General features: G+C 39.0%; 2 protein-coding genes across 13 annotated transcripts in view; both read right to left on the reverse strand.

The window, feature by feature from the left end:
• The window catches only part of ADAD1 (adenosine deaminase domain containing 1), a 21,095-nt gene extending 15,120 nt beyond the window's left edge, over window positions 1-5,975 (reverse strand). The window contains exon 1 of one of the 2 annotated variants that reach the window (XM_042470619.1): window positions 5,846-5,975. The gene's annotated coding sequence lies outside the window, so the exon portion shown is untranslated. Of the gene's footprint in view, window positions 1-4,170; window positions 4,291-5,845 lie in introns of those variants that run through there. The other variant, XM_042470620.1, reaches the window with a different exon arrangement.
• Window positions 5,976-6,798: 823 nt separating this feature from the next.
• Window positions 6,799-20,540, reverse strand: part of KIAA1109 (KIAA1109 ortholog) — a 154,510-nt gene continuing 140,768 nt past the window's right edge. For all 11 annotated transcript variants that reach the window (XM_042470608.1, XM_042470610.1, XM_042470617.1 and 8 more), the window contains 10 exons: window positions 20,184-20,334; window positions 19,700-19,857; window positions 18,254-18,446; window positions 17,819-18,036; window positions 16,209-16,460; window positions 13,995-14,198; window positions 12,853-13,047; window positions 10,780-10,914; window positions 8,061-8,226; window positions 6,799-7,488 (listed from right to left, as the gene is read on the reverse strand). In XM_042470608.1, coding sequence (XP_042326542.1) covers window positions 7,272-7,488; window positions 8,061-8,226; window positions 10,780-10,914; window positions 12,853-13,047; window positions 13,995-14,198; window positions 16,209-16,460; window positions 17,819-18,036; window positions 18,254-18,446; window positions 19,700-19,857; window positions 20,184-20,334 — 1,889 coding nt within the window. In that variant the 3' untranslated portion in view covers window positions 6,799-7,271. The remainder of the gene's footprint in view (window positions 7,489-8,060; window positions 8,227-10,779; window positions 10,915-12,852; window positions 13,048-13,994; window positions 14,199-16,208; window positions 16,461-17,818; window positions 18,037-18,253; window positions 18,447-19,699; window positions 19,858-20,183; window positions 20,335-20,540) is intronic.

Genomic DNA, 20,540 nt, shown 5'->3' on the forward strand with positions numbered 1-20,540 from the left:
ATCTATCTATCTATCTATCTATCTATCTATCTATCTATCTATCTATCTATCTATCATAATTTTTAATTCCAAGCCATTATACGTTCCTTTCTTTTTATATTAAACAAACCCCTTTAAGAGAATCCTATTTTGGGAGAAAGGCAGAGTATAAAATCAATCAATAAAAAATTATAGTGCAATAGTCCATCAGTGCATGGCTTGCATTATAAGACTTTATACCTTTATAAATTTAAAAACTATTAAAATCACAGTAGGCTCAGAGTGCTACAGAATCATGGGATCATAGAGTTAGAAGAGACCCCTAGAAGGGCCCTGATCCAGTCCAACCCCATTCTGCCATGCAGGAACTCCCAGTCAAAGCATCCTCAACAAATTATGTAATGGAGGTGTCCATCTGCATTGTAGAAAGATATACTATAGATTAATGCTATGGAAAATCACCACCTTGAGTCCGTATATTGGGAGAAAGGCGGGATATAAGAAAATAACAACAACAACAATATCTGGATATTGTAGTTTTGTGAGACATTTAGCATTCTTTGTCAGGAAATCGCAGGATTTTCCATAGCATTAAAGCAGTGTCGAACTGGATTATTTCTGCAGTGTGCAGCCTTATTAAACTGCAGTTCCCAGCAGTCTGTGGTGCTGCTGGATGATGGGGCCTGCAGTCTAGCATTGCCTGGTGCAGGGCCATAGGACTCCACAGCCCCGATTCATCATCTTAGATTGATTCCATATATTAATTAATTAATCATAAAAACATAGAGTTAGAAGAGACCCCACGAAGGGCCATCCAGTCCAACCCCATTCTGCCATGCAGGAACTCTCCATCAAAGCATCCCCACTGACATGCTGAAAAAGGGCCAGCTAACTGTTATTCTATTTGTCTTTTAAAAAAGAGAAAAAACAAGGCTGGAAGGAAGCCTCTTGCCTTTTTGCATCGCAGACCCTCCTCTTTTTTGTTGTTGCAAAAATCCAGAAATGACTGTTTTTGAAAACCTGAGTCCATTCTCAGGAGAAATGTCCAGAGTAGAGCCTGAGTCTCCTTTCTCTGGACTTCCAAAACCCAAAACTGACCCTGAGAGCATCTGGTCTGACCCCCAACTCAAGGACACCTGGGAATCCTGAAGGTTTAGATCAATTACTGAACTATTGAATTATACAAGGATAGTGGTCTCAGGGTTTTGCTGAAGCTCAGTATACAGCAGCACAACATTATTTTATAAATATAGTGCATTAAATTACCTTCAGTCTATGTCTATGAGATGCATATGAAACATACATGGATCCCATCTCCCAGTATAATATCCCATTAGACATAATACTGTATATCAATATACCCAAATCTGAAAAACTCCAAAATCCAAAATACATCTAATCCTCAACACTTTGGGTAAGGGATATTATTATTATTATTATACTATATTGTACATGGATATAACAGCTAAAAGTTAGAAGTCACCTTTTCCTTCTTTTCTTCAGTTCTCCCTTAGGGAAGAAGGGGGGGGGAGGAGGAGGGGGAGGAAGCAGGACTCTGAAGGAAACGAAAGAGAATCATAGGGACTCCCTCTCTCTCTCCCTCCCTCTCTTCCTCCCCCCTCCATTAAAGCCACGGAGAGGGAAAAGAGGAACTTTTGTTTCGTCTTTCCTCTGTTCCCTCGCCGTGGTTTTAATGGAGGGGAGGGGGGAGGAAGGAGCTTGAATGCCCCCAGGACCTGATAGGGGGGGTTCCGACCCCCCAAACCCCCCCCCCCTGGCTACGTCCTTGCCCCTCACCTCGGTCCTCTTTCCCCAGGAACTGTCCTCCATTTCAGCCTTCTCTCCAGGGGGAATACCAAAATGCCCTCCATTTCAAACAGGACTAAGAAGCTAAGAAACCAACCAACCCTCACCTCTTCCTCCTCCTGAGCCAGCTTTCCTTCAGGGTACTGAATACTGTTGTTGCTGCTGTGTGCCTTCAAGCTGTTTCCAACTTATAATGACCCTAGTGTGAACCTATCATGGGGTTTTCTTGGCAAATTCCTTAAGAGGGGGTTTGCCACTGCCCTCCTCTGAGCTGAGAGAGTGTGACTCACCCAAGGCCACCTAATGAAGTGCAGATTCAAACCCTGGTCTCTTAGAGTCCTAGTCCAACACTCAAACCACTACACCAAGCTGCTGTTGTGTGGCTCCTTTCCAACTTAGGGCGACCCTAAGGCAAACCTATCAAGGTGTTTTCTTGGCAAGATTTGCCATTGCCTTACTCTGAGGCCGAGACAGTGTGACTTGCCTCAGCTCACCCAGTGGGTTCATGACTGGCTGAGCCGTCATTCAAACCCTGCTCTCCAGAGCCAATGTTCAAACCACTATTATAGAGAATTCAAAGATATAGCCGTGTTAGTCTATAGAATCAGTATGTAGAGATCTTGTAGCACCTCTGAGACTCACTGAAAGAAGTTGGCAGCATGAGTTTTCATAGATTTCAGTCTACTTTCTTACCAAATACATCTGAGTCTAGAAAAACCCATGCTGCCAACTTCTTTCAAGGTGCTGCAGAATCTCTACACACTATTAAGTAGTTGTTGTGTGCCTTAAGATAGCTCTTCCTTTTAGTGAGTCTCAAAGGTGCTACGATCTCTCTACTCACTATTAAATACACCCATCCTTCCATATTTGCGGCTTTGATTATTCACAGATTTGATTAATATGTTCTCCCTAGGAATATCTAGGTCCTCCTCCAGTGCAGCTCTATGGTCAACTTTAACCAAAAGACCTATAGATTCCTAGAGAGAATACTCTACTAGGCATTTGTAGCACCTCCAGCGCATTTCTGTGGCCAATGTCTGTCGGATGTTGATCACAGAGTTGCACTGGAGGACCTAGAGAGGTGTCCTCTCAGGTAAAAACATGGTGTTTTTGTTATTTGCGGTTTTTCCATATGCACAGAGGGGGGGTCTTGTGCCCCTAACCCCAGTGAATATGGAGGGACAAGTGTAGTTGTTGTGTGCCTTAAAATTGTTTCTCACTTAGAGACCCTATCATTGGGGGACTGGTGTTCTTGGCAAGTTTCTTCTGAAAGAGGGAGAAAAGGACCCAGAGCAATGGATGCAAGCTGCAGGAAAAGAGATTCCACCTCAACATTAGGAAGAACACAGTCCCTCGGAGTGTAGTGGAGTCTTCTTCCTTGGAGGTCTTTAAGCAGAGGCTGGATGGCCATCTGTCAATGGGGATGCTTTGATTTGGACTTCCTGCATGGCAGAAGAATGGGGTTGGACTGGATCAGGGCCCTTGAGTCTCTTCCAACTCTGTGATCCTCTGAGTCAGTGTGACTTAACCCACCAGGACATTAAGAGGGTCTGCGTGGCCAAGCAGGGATTCGAACCCTGTTCCTCCAGGGCCAACGCTCAAAACCACTATTAAATAATTGCTGTTATTTAATAATAATAATAATAATAATAATAAATTAAAGCTTTATTTATGTGTGTCTCTGACCAAGGACAACCAAAGTTAAAAATTGATATCATACATACATGTAGCCCAATTATTCCCTCCCTCCCCTTAAAAGATCAATTAAACACTGTAACAATTAAAAACTCTATTTTATATATATATATATATATACTGTATATATACTGTATAAGTGTGTGTGTATATATATATATAGAGAGAGTTTTAAATTAGCTAAAAACTCTTCTATATATATAAATGCATAGTTTTTAATTATCTATACTATAATGTATAGAGCATATATATATATATATATATATATAGAGAGAGAGAGAGAGAGAGAGAGAGACTTTGTTATTGGCAAAGGCAAATCCCCCTCCGAGGAAACTTGCCAAGAGCCCCCTCCCATGATGGATTCTCCTTAAGTGAGAAACAACGTGAAGTTTCACACAACAATAACTGTTATTGTTGTGTGTCTTCAAGTCGTTTCTCACTTAAGGAGAATCTATCATGGGGTGTGTGTGTGTGTGTTCTTGGCAAGTTTCCTCAGAGGGGGGATTGCCTTTGCCTTCGCCTTCCTCTGAGGCTGAGAGAGTGTGACTCACCCAAGGCCACCTAATGAAGCGCAACGGCCAAGTGCAGATTCAAACCCCGGCCTCTTAAGAGCCAGTGGGTCTGAATGGCGCAGGGCCTCCAGAGCCACAGCCCCAAAGTTTCAAAGCTCTCTGTGCTTATAAGGACTACCTCTCTCCGCTTCCAAACAACGAAAGGCGGCCCTCCTCCTTTAGAACGCGACCAACGAACTCCTTTAACGACGACGCCCTTCAAATGAAGAACGATCCGCGCGCAAAGCCACGCCCACCGCCACGCTCGGCCACGCCCACCGCCGCTATCGCGCCCAGGCCACGCCCCCTTTCCACACACAGGCTCGAATTTGAAGCTCCTCCCTCCCTCAAACACCGCGTGCGAGAAACGTTCGCTTCCTCTGCCTTTCCCGCTGCGGCCTTGGTCACGTGACCGCGCGCCGCCCGCCCCCTCCCTTTTAACGGTTGATATAAATATGAGGCACATGAGGCGGAGGCCCTCAGTCAGCGGCAATCAAAGCAGTCATGGCCTCTCTGTGGCTCAGAACACAGTGCAGAAATCGCTTCAGTTTAACACAGCTTCAACTGCCCTGCCTCAGTGCTAGGGAACTGTACTTTTTTTTGCCAGGCATTTAAGCCCTTCTATGTCAGAGAGAAGCTCTGGTGCCATAATACTAGCATTAAAATACAATAATAGCATCAAAATATTATTATTAATATCCTGCCTCTCCGATGAGATTGAGGTGGCTTACAACAATATTAAAAAGTGGTGCCATAATAATAAATAATAATGATAGCATTAACATGCAATAATAGCATTGAAATATTATTATTATTATTATTAATAATACCCTGCCTCTCCCATGAAATTGAGGCGGCTTACAACATTAAAAAGTGGCGCCACAATAATTAATAATAGCATTAAAACATAATAATAGCATTAAATTATTATTAATAATACCTTGCTGCTTTAATGAGATCGAGGCAGCTTACAACAAGATTAAAAAGTGGTGCCATTAGTAATAATAATAATAATAATAATACCATCTAAATAATAATAATATAACCATCTAATTAAAATAATAATTGTAAGCCGCCCTGAGAGCCTTTAGGGCTGAAGGGTGGGGTATGAATACTGTAAACAAATAAACAAACATTATTATTACTCTGCCTCTCCAATGAGTTTCAAATAACGTAATAATAATAATAAATTTTATTTGTATACCACTTTTCCACAGATCAAAGCGGTTTACAACCATAGAAAACCATTACAACCATAAAAAAGCTAGTAAGAGCTAGAGGTACCCCACAGGATATGAAAACGTTGGCTCCAAGTGCTGGAGGATTCCCCCAAAGAAGAGATCTGCTTTCTCAATGATTAGTTTCCCACTGTTAATGAAACATGTTCAGTGTGATTTGGAGGCACTGATGTTTGAGGAGGCACTTAATATCCTGTTATCTTATGGGATCTTGGGCCTATAAGCCTGTGCTCCCCCAAGCCTCATGTCATCCTGTCTAGACAATGTAGGCCAGTAGTCCTGGGCTGGGATCAGTGCAGACTGGATGCAGATCTGGCCTGATCCCACCCCAAAGGGGCCTTAACCCTGTCTAGAGACCATGAAGTTTAGAAACTCCGTGGCAACAGCTGGCAGACCAGACAGCTCCATGAACCCCATACTTTCCTCTGCTTTCGCAGTCTGTGATGTTAGATATGAGATGCCTGGCCACATGGCTGTATCGATGTGCCCCATTTCAGCCTTTATAGGCTGCAATGGGGTCTTCTCAGCAGACATGACAATGGAGGAAGGTACGGCAGCAGACAGGAAAGTACCCACCTGTTGCTGTTCTGGCCCAGAGACCGACCCAGGTCAGGATAGCATGGGCTTGGCCATGTGCTTTGGGCTCTTGACAACTGTATATTCTTTATACCTGAAGGCTATTCCAAATCTTGTATAGGAAGGCGGATCGCTGAGGATATTGATCTCCAAATACTTGTACCTTAGGATGGCAGTGCTCCAATGAGCTGTGAAGAGTGACATGTCAGAATGCTGTACAGGAGGCCTGAAGAACGTAATTTCTTAGTTTATGATTAACTTATTTTGGGAAAGAACATTTGTAACTTAATTGCAGAACAGTCATTTTGTGTCCAGAAGGTTCCATGTTCAACAGCTGATTAAAAAGATCAGTGAGCAGGATAATCTCTGCTTGAAATTTTGGGAGTGATGACAGTGGACAATAGTATACTTGAAGGACAAAGAAGTGTGACCCAATATAAGACCGCTTCCTATGTTGACACTTTATTCCATTTTGTACATTAGAAAAAAGTGTTGGGGGAACACAATCCTGTGGTCAGTTTATAGCCTCAAATTATTTCTAAATACAGGATGCATTTATTTTAATGACTCCACAGCTATAAGGTATCTTCATATTATTTCACATTCTGGAATATACATCTTAGTTTATGAGGTAGAAGCTGCAATTAAGAAATATATGTTATCCTATTCAATTGTGTTAGTACTTCATTGTTAAACTCCAAGATTAGGGAATACTTGGATCCACACATTATGAAACAAATGAATGCTACTACATAGTTAAAACTTGTATAATTAATAATATGTTTAGAGAGTATGAATTATTTGTTGCATTGTACAACTTCAAGTACCCCGATTCAAATTCAAATACACAATACAACTTCAAATGACCCGATAACACTAGATTTCTCTGTTGCTTTCAATTCAATTCACTTTTTACTTATGAGTGCTTCTATGTACAAAAATATTAAGAAGACTGTATTTGACATTAACTTTTATTCCAAGGGTAACAAATTTAAAATGATTTCTCACAATGGCAACCACCGTTTCATAAATTATATACAAACAGAATTTATACAATCTACACCAACAAGAAAAACCTATTCATGGAATCACATTATCCAAAAGGGTTTTCAGTGTTATGGCAAGTAAAAGTTATGAAAATTCACAGTTAATTTGTAGCTTAGAGATGTAGAATATTGCACATAATACAATTGTGAATGCTAAACAGCAGCTTCACAGGTTTCTTCACAAACATTGGTCATGCAGTGCTAGACTGAATACAAAATGGCACCATGTACCACAGTAAACAGTTATTCACAATATTGTTCATTTAAACACAGTAGCAAAAAGCTGTTTCAGTGTAATTCATTAAATTATACAACTGAACAAATTGTAAAACAGAGAAAAATATAAAATCTGGTTTGACCCCCTTCATTTTAGAATAATTCTAGTGATCTTCCTTGTCCTTTCCTTTCTTTTCTTTTTCATCCTGTAGTGCAGTGCCAAGCTTTTTGATAAGAACCGACAGAACTTTGTCAAGTGGATCCATAACTCCACGTTGAAGCCATTTTGGAATAGTAGTTCTTGCATGATGGAAGCCTAATTTCTGAAGAATATAGTCTACACCTACTGGGTCAATTTTTCTTCCAGTCCACGAGATTAATCTACAAATTAAAACATATTGCTAGTCTCAGTATTTAGATAAAGTAACACAATCATATCAACTATTTGCATTAATAAATAATGTCCTTCTGGGGCAACTGATTTGATGACAATTTATTAACAATAACTTATAAAGGAATTTCTTGAGTAAGAAGGCTTGTATGACCATGATTATTTGGCATTCTATATAATCTTAACAACATTTTAAACATGAAAAAGAAAAGGAGTAAACTCTAAGAATTCGCTATTAATGATGAGAAATTCTAGATGTAGCCAGGCCAAAGAGGAGGCGTGATGTGAAAGTGGCCACAACTCACGATCCAATATCTAAAGTCCAATCAAACAAATGACCCAATTTAGATACTCATAGGGCATGACATACTATTTCAAACATCATGGAAGGCAACAGAAACATTGCATGCCCCCTCCACAAACTAATCTCCAGCACATCCAAAATAACAGCATGCACATTCTACTCAACAATATTTTATATGTTTGGTTTTTGTTTGTTTGTTTGCTGTCTTGAGTGCTATTTTGGAGGAGAAAGATAAAGCAGAAGTGTAACAGTACACACCTAAGTGTAGGCTCCAGATGCCATGTATTGCAGATAAATTCTCTCCAGTCAACAGTTGTATATGTAATACTTTCTTCTGTCTCTCTCTTAGCAGAACTTTCATCAAGTACACTGACAGGGCTTTTCTGCCCAGGCCGACCAGAAAAAATGCGAGGTGGAAAAATGGCTGAAAAAGAGAGATAAGGACAGCAAGCTTTTCATTTTAGGAATCCAGAATTGTTATTGTAAAACACAAAATTACAAAGACAAGTTTTATAGATAAAAATTATATTTAGACATATTTATGAAAATAAATACAGTAGTCACATTTTAAAAAATACCGTACATATCAGAATCACATTATTTTATTTATAAATTCCTGTAGTTACAACAAAATTCATTTAAATGGCATAAAGCACATTAAAAATACTTGTAGTTACATGCTTTGAAGTTGCCTCTGACTTACGGTGATCTGGTAAGATTTATTTAGAGGAGTTTGAAACGCCTTCTTCTTAGCCTGAGAGACTATGACTTTGTCATGGTCATCTGGGTATTTTCATGGTTGAGCAGTAATTCAGACCTTGGTCTCCTGGAGTCCTGGTCCAAAACTCAAACCACTACGTAGTACTAATTCCAAAATTACTACCTGTGCCACACAAGCCATGGAACAAACAGAGGCACACTGCTGTATGGGACAAGAGGAACCTTACAACAGTCAAAGTGTGGAGGACCCCTGATGTCAGTGCACTGAAGGCACATAGTAGTCTACTGGTCTTGATAAGGATCTATCATGGACAACATGAAGCCTTGATGGAACACTGGTATCTATTCTCAGGGCAGTGCCACTTAAGAGCAGTGATGACCCTGAAAAGATTTGGTGCATTCACAAGGTACTTGAAGTTCAACCATGGGAACACAAGAGGAATGCCAAGAGCCACTGATAAGACGGACTGTCTTTTGGGACCTGTGGACTGTTTGTTGAACTGCTCTGAATGTGGCATACATGTGAGATGGATCTAACCACTGATGGAAAGCTGATTGAGTTCAGAGATAAATGCCCATTCCAGCAGTATATTCCAAATAAACCAAGGAAACATGGCATTAAAATATGCTACTGCTGCAATGTTAAGATATCATATCCTCTGAAGGGAGAGATTTACCATTTTTACATCTTTCATATGACAGTCTCTGGCTGCCTGTAGTATGGCTGCACAAAAGTGGCTCTTCATTTGGGGATATTTCTTGCAGCAGGGGCTATTTTGTTATTGGGGGCAGAAAATTATATAATGATTTTAGGCCTTTCTGCAAATGAAGAAAAATAGTTTATTCCCGTTTTCTCATATTTTTAGTCTACATGTTTTTTTCCCATTGGAAATAACCTGAGTGCTTTCTGAAATACATTAAAATAACCCTTTTACAGACATGGAAATCTGTCAGGTAATAAAAGTGAATGTTCCATCTTGTGTAAAAAAGTGTTTTGAATTACTGAGGAATATTCTTCATTCTAGAGTGTAGGACAGGGGTGGGCAACTGGATGAAGTTTGGGGGGGCTACATTTCCTCCCTAGTGACTTTGAAGTCCCCACTTTTTGCCTAAAATGCTCTCATACTCCACTGTGGGTAACTGTACCATTCAATTTCTGCTAACCAAAAGTCCTTCAGTATATTTATTTAAAAATAATAATTTGGAAAGGTTTGGTGGCTTATAAAACACTTTTAGGGGCATACGCAGTCTATGAGATGCACTGTCACTACCTGATATACAATCTACACCTACAAATGCTCATGTGGAGAAAGAACGTTTTTATCTCCTGAAACACATGGGAATTTTAGTGAGATCCAAAAATATCCCAGAAGTCACTTTTTTAACCCATCAAGAGCAGGATTATTATTTTTATATAAACAAGACATAATGAATTTTCCAGTGAAATTCCCACGTGTACTTCATATGTTTTATTAAACTAAACCATGGCCTGGTCCAGATGGGCACGAAAGGACGCCCTTGTCATTTGCGAGGAGTGGCGCTTCTGGACACCCCTCACCCCTTGCACGTGACAAGGGCGTCAAAATGGCGGCGCCCTGTACATCATTATGTGCCAGACGCATAGCGTCCGCACGTCGCAGCGCCATTATGACATCGCAAGTGCACCATTGGCGCATTGCGACATCATAATAGTGTCCGCACATTGTGGCGCCATTATGACATCTCAAGTGCACCATTGGTGCACTGTGACATAATGGCATCGCAATAACCTGCTTTTTGCAGGTTCTTTTTGGTCCACGGGGAAGTCCTGCCATCTGGAGGCTGCGGCTTCCCCGCGGACCAAAACTAGGCACTGGGAGACCATCCTTTTTGGATGGTCTGACCCGTGCCGGTATTTCTAAGCCATATAAAACATATGAACACCCTTCAAAGTATTCCCTGCCTTAAAAGAGAGCCTTGGAAAGGAAAGCACTCAATTTTAAATCATATGACATAATTAAAGTTATAAAGAGTACAGCTTTCAGAATTGACAGTAATTCAGCATGAAACAGCATGTTATAACCTTGGGCCAGGTAAGACCTCTAGTCACTCTGTCAAATTAAAAATATTCCTTTTCAGAATCAAATTCAGAACAAATGTCTGTAATTCTTTAATAATTTTTTTTGTCAAACTCACAAAAATGTTTTCTGCACACATCAACCTAAAAAGAGTTCACCTGAATAACATCAAAGCATCATTGATAAATTGATAAACATACCTTTTTCCTTCTCTTTAAGATAAGCAGATACTAAGTCATGCAGGAACATTATCAGTTCAGCATCCATAGTTACACAAATGTGATCAGTGAATTCTGTTACTACACTGCACTCCACCTTTGGTTTAGCACTGGCATCTGTAATAAAATTCTATACATCATTTGGGCAGTGATGATTACATGCAAACATGCTTACACAATTTTAATGACAAATATTTAAAATGCAGGTGAAGAGTTATCTATAAGTAATGAAAGGTAATAATAATTTATGAACTGATCTTGAAGTGCAATCCCTGACAACGCACATGACAGTGTATTTCCACAATATATTTTCTCAGTAACTTAAGCACTTTATCTTGATTTTCTACTTTTCATATAATGCAGTAATTATAATATAATTTGTATACAGTATTCTGATATTAAATGGTAAGGAAGGATAACAGTATGAATGAAAATTGAGCAATAGGTTTTAACGTGCTGGATGGTGTTTATTTACATGAGATGGTGATCACCTAGGAGAATGAGAATGGGAGGTACTGCTGAAATAATGTGCTGAGAGGTGAGATGAGAAAGTCATATAGACTTAGGGATGAGAAAAAGAAACTAGAAAGGATCACATACTTCTGAGGGAAAAGAGAGATAAACTGTGAGTGAAGAGGAGAGTAAAAAACAGCATTCCTATTTGTACAACTAATACACTGATGCCATGTTGCATAAAAATCAAGGTCCCCTTGGTTAATTTTCTTTTTTCTTGAATTATCTATTAAATTTGAAGAATACATTGCTAAGAATTAATGTAATTTTTCTTACACAGCTCAAAGGGTATACATTCTCATTTTGTATTTCATACATCCAAAACACACTGCAGAGACAATCCAGTTTGAGATCACCTTAACTGCCCTGGATCAGTGCTAGGGAATCCTGGGAATTGTAGTTTATTGTGGCACCAGAGCTCCCTGACAGATGAGGCTAAATGTCTCACAAAACTATAGCTCCCAGAATTTCCTAGCACTGAGCCAGGACAGTTAAAGCAGTCTCAAACTGGATTATTTCTGTGGTGTGTTTTGGATCATAGTGAACACAAAGTTAAACTAACTGTTCTTAATAGTTTCATAGAATCATAGGATCGTAGAGTTGGAAGAGATCACAAGGGACATTCAGTCCAACCCCTTGTCATGCAGGAACTCTCCATCAAAGCATCCCTGATAGATGGCCATCCAGACTCTGTTTAAAGACCTTCAAAGAAGGAGACTTCATCACTCACTGAGGGAGTGTGCTCCACTTTTGAACAGCTCTTCCTGTCAGGAAGTTCCTCCTAATGTTTAGATGGAATCTCTTTTCCTGTAGCTGGCATCCATTGTTCTGTGTCCTATTCTTTGGAGCAGCAGAAAGCACACTTGCTCCAGCCTCAATATGACATCCCTTCAAATAGTTAAACAGGGTTACCATATCACCTCTTAACCTTCTCTTCTCCAGGCTAAACATCCCCAGCTCCCTAAGTCACTCCACATACATAGGGCAGGGTTTCCAGACCTTTCACCATTTTAGTCGCCCTCCTTGGGACATGCTCCAGCCAGTCAACATCCATTTTGAACTATGGTAGCCAGAACTGGACACTATTCCAGGTGAAGCCTAACCAAAGCAGAATAGAGTGGCACTATTACTTCCCTTGATCAAGACACTATACTTCTATTGATGCAGCCCAGAATCTCATTGGCCTTGTTAGCTGCTAAAAAGGCCAATGAGATTCTGGGCTGCATCAATAGAAGTATAGTTATCATATCACCCCATGTTCAGCTTGTGGTCTACTAGGACTCTTAGATCCCTTTCACATGTAGTCTCATTAAGCCAGGTATCCCACTTCCTATATTGATCAGTTCTTCTTCTTTTTTTGGCCCTAGGTGCCGTACCTTACATTTCTCCATGTTGAAATTTTGTTAGCTTTGGCCCAGCATTCTAATCATTTTATTCAAGTTTTATCTCAGATTTAGAACTATGCTGAGTTCTCTTTATATGAGAAATGGATTTGGTCATAGGGATTTGGATCATATATTAGAATAACATATGATAGTTTACCTTGTAGTAAAGGTTCCTGTGGTTGCTGAACATGAATAGATTTGAAATCCAGCTGCATTCTTGGTAATGCAAATATAGTTTCAGTTTCATGATTGTAACTGGAACCTCCTCTGAATCCACTTAACAAGCTGGAGCTTTTCACAGTTGTGCTATTTTCTGGGTTATTTGCATCAACATTTCGGAGAAGGTTTAACTCTAGAAAGATAATAGTAAATTGTATTTCTCAGTTATCTTGTTGAAAAGATTCAGCAGTAATTATAAGTATTTTCATTTAATCTGTAATAGCTTGGCAGGCTTTCTATTGCTACACAGAACTGTTTTTCAAATGTGTGGCCTTCCTCTCTTTCTACTGCTCTCCTTCTTTCCTAGCATTATCGTCTTTTCTAGTGAGTCATCTCTCCTCATGATGCAGCCAAAGTATGACAGCTTCAATTTAGTCCTTTAGATGATCACAAACGCTCCTTTGCTTCAACTCTGAGATCAACAGGAGGCCTCTAGCTTCAACCAACCACATTCTAGTACAGAGTGAGTCTCTCTTATCTGGAATTCCCAAAATCTGAGACTGTTCGCATGGGTGGCTCAGATAATGACATCTTTGCTTTCTGATGGTTCAGTGTACACAAACTTTGTTTCATGCACAAAAGTATTAAAAATAATGTGCATAAAACTACCTTAAAGCTAAGTGTATAAGGTGTATACAAAACATAAATGAATTATATTTTTAGAGTTGGGTCCCATGTCCAAGATATGTTATAATGTATATGCAAATATTCCAAAATCCAAAACACTTCTGGTCCCAAGCATTTCAAATAAGGGAGATTCAACCCGTACAGTTTCCTTGGAGTTACAGGTGGAAGGGCAGACTAGTAAAACCCACATCCCCACTGTTAATTTAGCAGAAATATGCCACCAACAGAATAGTGTTTATGGGATCTTTGAATAACCCCTCTGATTTAACATGTGTATACAGTACAGTCAGTTATAGTATCAGTAATTCTAACATCTATAAAGACATGGAATTGTTTTTACTGACACCAGTGTTGCAAATGTATCACTTTTAATGGAACTGCCATAGCTATATTCCATTCCATAAATAGTAATCGGGTGAACAATAAGAGATTTTGTAAAAGTAGAGTCCCTACCTTCATTCCTGGTAGCTGTAACATAATTGAACCATTCTTTCACAGTTGCAACTCCGTGTGGTGGGTTTTCATGACGTCTCCTTGTTATCTTGGTGATAGTTGCCATTGGACTTTCAAGGGCCCCGCATGGTTTTGTCACCATAGTATTGTGGCCCAAATGGAAATCTAATGTTTGTACAACATAGGTAGAATGCTCACTAGAACCTAGAGGGGTGAGGAAGTTTAACGAATATAATTTATTGAAGTGCATAATCATACTGAAAGTAAAAACTGGAAAGTTAGCATACATTATTAAATAATATATGCAATAACTAGAGAGCTGAAGGCAAACTGCAACCAGATTTTTAATTAAAATATTGTATAAAATGTTGGATTTAATTCAGTCTTTTCCTTCTTTTGGTGGCTGCTAATGAACAGTTAAGACAGCACACAGCCACATCTATCACATGGTGCCATGGGATTAGATGATATGGCTCTTGTGGTCCCTTCCAACTCTAAGATTCTGTGATTTTACAGAGTTCATGTAGCTCCAAGAATGAGTAAATTGTCCACATTCATAACATCCTGGAATGTACCTGATTCTGAACTGATTAATCGCCACAGGGCGGTATATAAATAAAAATTTATTATTATTATTGTATTAGACTCCATGACAGATCAGCCTTTATTTGAGAAGCCACTGAAGAAAAGAGTGTGAAGTTAGTAGAATTAATAGAATTTCACTGTGATTAAAATTCTCCATTCTGTTAATGGAATTTCTTATCATGTACATCAACATGGAAGGAATCAAACTATCTACCTTTCATTTCCTAACCACACTTAAGATTTTCTTGTGGATGTGTAAGGCCATGAATATCCTGGCACAGAAATATCTGAGATTTTCCTTTCTGTATACTCCAGCCCATTCACTGAAAATAGAGGATCCGGTAAATCAAGCATTATCTAGCAGAACAGGAGTGGGCAACTGTGGAAGGGTCGAGGATCTTGGAGGGCAGCTCTCCTTGCTGCATTTACTCCTACAAGGACCCCCCTACAATTTTTGCCCCCAAATGGTTTTTAGGAGTTAAGGAGGGCAATGTCACCATGTTTGTGGGGCTTGCTGTGCCAGATTATCATCATCATCATCATCCCTCCCAGTACAAGGACTCAAGGCCCAGGATAGGATTTTTTAAAACAGGAAGTGAATGGAAATAACTTCCTGTTCACTTGCTGTTTTGAAAATGTCTCTCTTGGGCCTACATTGGCCCAGGGACCTCAAATATGGTGGAAATGCCCTCTTACCTCCTAGAAGGCATGGGGGAAGGGTCTCTCTCTCTCTCTTTTTTGCAAAAACTTTAATTTGTGAGAGACCAAGGAAGCACCAGGAGGACACAAATATTGTCTGGGATGCTGCAAATGGTCTTTGAGATGCACTTTACCCACCCCTGTAGCAGGCTTTGGGAAGTCAGACGTGGCTCCCTATATAATAACCTTCCCTTAAAAAATGAGTTGAGAAAGAACAACCTGAGGAATGCATGAAGCCCTAAGCTCCTTTTTGTATCTTCTAAGCAATTCCCCCAGATGTGGGAGAAGAAAGCGGGCATGAATAAGGAAGCTTTTCTATATACAGGAATTCATAGATTTTTTTTTAAAGGCTAACTAATTGACAATAACAGAAAGATTGAACTTTGCTGCCAGATCATTTTACTGCTGCATATCTCATTACTAATATTAATTAATCACATTACAAAAATACATACCTCTGATTAATACAAATTCACATCTGAATAAAGCAAGTTTAAATAACAACATAATTTAAAAAACAAAAGGACATCCTTCAAGCACTTAAGCAAACCAGAAAGTTATCCAGTTATTTTCTATGCTTTAGAAAAATATAGACATTGTACCAATTAATCAACACACATTTCTTCATGCAGGTATTCTCAAATACTGGTATTTAATACTAGTTCTGCCAAATTCTGGATGCCTTATGTGTACTGTTATGTGCCTTATTGTTTGCACCATTTTATTTTTAAGCAATCTAATAATCTTCTGATAAAAATCAGTCCATAGATACTCTAAATAAGGAAAAAGTTTTACCCCAGAGAAATGCTCCTAAAAAGACTGACTCACCATTCACTCATTATACAATTAAGCTATTTAGTTAATTCTCAAGTAAAGCTTAAAGCAGAAACGAGCTATATAAATGATTGCAAAACAGAAGTTTATATATACCTTCTTGCCAAATTTTTTGTGCTTCTGTCCAAAAGGCAATGTTGGGTTCTTCAAGATGAAACAGAGCCCATGACTTTGAACGAAAATTAGGTCCATGGAAACATGCTAACGTCATGTGATTTCCATGCAAGCTCATAGAGCCCCCAAACTGCATTCCATCTTCTGGTAAAGGAAACTGAAATAAAGATATGTGGCATCCTGACACAACCTTTAGGACCCCTGGCCAGTGGCGATGATGTGCTGCATCCAATACTAGGAGAAACACAGAAACATATATACAGAGAGCATCAAATGTACTAAAATTAACTTTATACACAATCAAATAATATACATTAACTTGTAAATTTAATCCATAAATATAAACAGCCATTTCATTAACACATTATCCCACACTTCTGAAACCTTTTATTATCATTATGTGCCATCAAGATGGCTTCAACTTAAAGCTACCCTATGATTGAGAGACTTCCAAGACACTGGCATACAGAGTTGCAAAGTGCTTTCTCCTCTTTTATGAGCTGCAATGCTAATGCAAGGGTAGATTAGATGATCAGAAGCATTTAGAGCTTCAAACTTCCATTTAAGCAAAATAAATTACCATTCACATCAATGAACAGATAATTTAATGCTCTTGTGGTTTTTCATAGTAGGAAATGTGCCACTTAAAAACCCTACACTTATAAACATAGGTACACTGGGCCCTTGCTTTACGCAGGGGATCTGTTCCAGATCCCCCCCTGCGTAAAGCAAAAAATGCGTATGCTTGAGCCCTGTTATATTCAATGGGGCTCTTGCTTGCTGCGCGGCCGTGTGTGCACCCCGCAGCCGCGCATGCCATTCGCGAGCCCCATTGGATATAATGGTGCTTGTGCGTGTCGTGCGGCTATGTATGTGCGCTGGATATTCACCCGTTTCCCGGGCAGATTCAGCGTATGCTGAAAGCCGCCTATAAGGAGCACGCGTATGGCGTGGGCTCACTGTTTATGGCTGAGATAAATATTTCCAGGCTCAATAACACAAATGTTGCAGGTGCATTATGCTCTCCTCAACTACAAGGTAGGGATGACAAATGATTAATTCTTCTGTGGCTTGGTTTTAATGAGTCGGAGAAGAATTATATTCCTTCCCTTCTCTCTCCCAATTGGTCCAAGAGTCTTGATTCCTTTTTCATGGGTATTTATAAGTCTACAATATTGCTGTGCAAGAAGCTCCATTTTTACCAGAGCTACAAATATCAGAAAAATATGTCTTCTAATATTAGAGAAGAAAGGAATTTTAATTTTACTTGATACCACAGTATCAGTAATAGCCACAATAAGTAGGTAATGACAGTCTGGAAAAGTGTATGTGTTTGAGGGCTTGCTTTCTGGATAAGCTTAGGATCAACCTGAACTATCTGATTTTTTTCAACATAACTAAATTTATTCTAAGAGACTCTGATTAAAACAAAGGGGAATCTGCTCATCTCTATATAGCAAACATATAACTTGTAATACGGTACTTACACTCCAAATTAAATGTATAATGTATCTACACTAAAAACTGGTCAAGTGCATCATTATGCCTCAAATAAAAATGTTTAATAAGAGAAGACTTAAAATAATACATACATTGTTGATGTGCGCTTTTTTCTACAGTATTGACCACAGTCTTTGGGGGAAGATAAGGAACAGGTCCCCACGTAGACAAAGCTCTTTTGCTGGTATCAAACTGCTGAGTAAAGAATTCTTGCAGCTTCATTCCTATTTTGATGAGGTCTGGTGTGGTTGATCTTGAAATCATTACTTGAAATATATCCCACTTCAAATCTCCATGAACAAAGATCTCACTAAAATATAAAAATGAAAATATTCCCAGGAATTTATGTTGTTTTACTTTATTCTTAATGTAATAAATGTATAAAAACAATAACAACTTTTAGCAATTTCAGTAGGAATTCTTTACTAATACCTTAAAAAAGCAGCTAAAAAGTTCATTTGTAATCACATGTGCAGATACATACATGTTTAAATACAAAAAACAAAACTCAACTAATAACTACATACCTTTTATCAGTAATGCTAGAATCCAAAGTATTGTAGAGGTTAACTTTCCATTCATCCTGCAGTTTAAGGTCTGCATTACTGAAAATGCCCATTAGGATACTGGACCCCATATAATCAACACGTGCTTCAGTGGAGCCCATGGTAATCTGAATTTTGTGACTTGGCTGCTGGTTGGGGTGTTCTGAAATATGAGCTGAAAAATAAATATACATGCATAAGCTTAGCAGTGGGACAAGAAAAATTTAGGAGAAGAGTCTAAACCAGGATATACATTAAATAAATGCAGGCCTGAAGCACATCGGTCAAAAGGATCATGCAGGCCCCAAGTGCGGTGACCGCGTGGGCCCACTGCTGAAGCAGACCACCACCACAGTCCCAAACCCAGCCACCAGCAGAAGCAGATTATGTCCACTCCTATTTGTGCTAGCTTTTCCCGGTTGGAACACTTTCTGTGTGGGTTCTGGGTGCTTTCGGGGCATGCATCGTCTGTACACCACATCACCAACACAGCCCAAGCTGGTGCTGTTTCATGCCTTAACACTATTCTTATCCACAAATCAGTTTGATCTGTTTTATGTCAAACCAAAGTGTATCTTTCTACTGGTGCTTCTACTGAATAGTACAGTAGGCCCTGTATATCAATTGAAGTTTGGTTCCAGGACACCCATGGATGCTAAAATCCATGGATGCTCAAGTCTCATTATACACAATGGCACAGTAAAATGGTGCCCCTTATATAAATGGCAAAACTAAGATTTGCTTTTGGGATTTAAAAAAAAAAAAAAAGGTTGTAGATGGTTGAGTCTGTGGACATAGAGGACCAACTGTATTGTACAATAATTGACAGCTAGTGAACACATACACCTTACATTTTTAGAATTAAGAAATGTGCTACAGAAATCATTTTCAAAGATTTGAACAACACACCAAAAGACACAAAATAAACAGAAAGAAGTCTAAACCAGGCACAATCCATTCAGTTTCTAAGAACTGGTAACTTCAGTGGGAGATATTTAAGCATGTATGGATTTTGTCATTCAAATCAATAGGATTTCAATGATTATCACTGGGAAGTCGAAGGCTTTCATGGACGGCATCCATAGTTTTTTGCGGGTTTTTCGGGCTATGTGGCCATGTTCTAGAAGAGTTTCTTCCTGACGTTTCGCCAGCATCTGTGCCTGCCAGCTACAGATGCTGGTGAAATGTCAGGAAGAAACTCTTCTAGAACATGGCCACATAGAATGAAAAACCCACAAAAAACTATAGATTATCAATAGCTTGATCCTATCCATTCTGATTTAGATACACTTTTGCTATCTCTTGAAAAAGTGTAATTTTTAAAAAAGAATAATAAATATCCCAGTTTAACAACAGATTGGTCACATCCTTATTAAGTTTTATAGGAAGCAGTAACAAGTGCAAAGAAATACTATCTTTATAACTTACCCACCATCTCCAAGGCATTAACATCAATGGTACCTCCAACCACACCTCCTCTAGAATCCAAATGTGATCTTCCCAGACCAACTGACATGGTAATTTCCCGATCCCTGTTACTGCCCACAGATAAACGTCCCTGGCTTTTCAAACCACTAGTAGTCCACCTAAAGCAAGGAGAGAGAAAGACAACTATGTAGTCTAGCATATCTGCCTCTCATCTGCCAAAATAACAAATACAAATTTTAAGAATAAAAGGACTGCCACAGGCTAAGGATAAAGGGTATCTGGACTAACGACTGGGTATTTGCCACAGTATGTATCCAGCCAATATTCTCATTAAGTGGTATCTGGTAAACACTAAATTCAAAGTCCTCAAATGTTATGTGACAATGTGTGGCGCAAAAGTGGATCAAAGAGTGTTTTACCCATTCACATGATTTTTTAAATAGATATGCGAATTCAAATGTTTATAAATATCAGATTTACTTACGTAGTATTTCCCATTACATTGCTCATGTTCATTTGGACATTTAATTGTTTTAGGTTCATAGCAAATACAACCAGTGTCTCCCATGGTGTCACTTGCTGATTTCCAGTTTTGTTTGATTTATTAAATGGAGTTGATGTTTTTGAAAGTATATCTGGAGAGAAAATCATTAATCAGGTTTGCAAAATTAATATTACAAAGAATAACAGCATGTTAAATTCAAAGTCAATTTAAGTGCTATTATTTAAATTGGTTAGAGAATGCTTCACGGTGGTGGCAGCAAATGCTGATGTATTTGTTTTAACTGACTGTAATCCCGCCTCGATCCATTCGGGAGAGGCGGGAAAATACAAATATATT

Source organism: Sceloporus undulatus, chromosome 5, assembly GCF_019175285.1.
Source record: "Sceloporus undulatus isolate JIND9_A2432 ecotype Alabama chromosome 5, SceUnd_v1.1, whole genome shotgun sequence".
In the NCBI taxonomy this organism is placed as follows: domain Eukaryota; kingdom Metazoa; phylum Chordata; class Lepidosauria; order Squamata; family Phrynosomatidae; genus Sceloporus; species Sceloporus undulatus.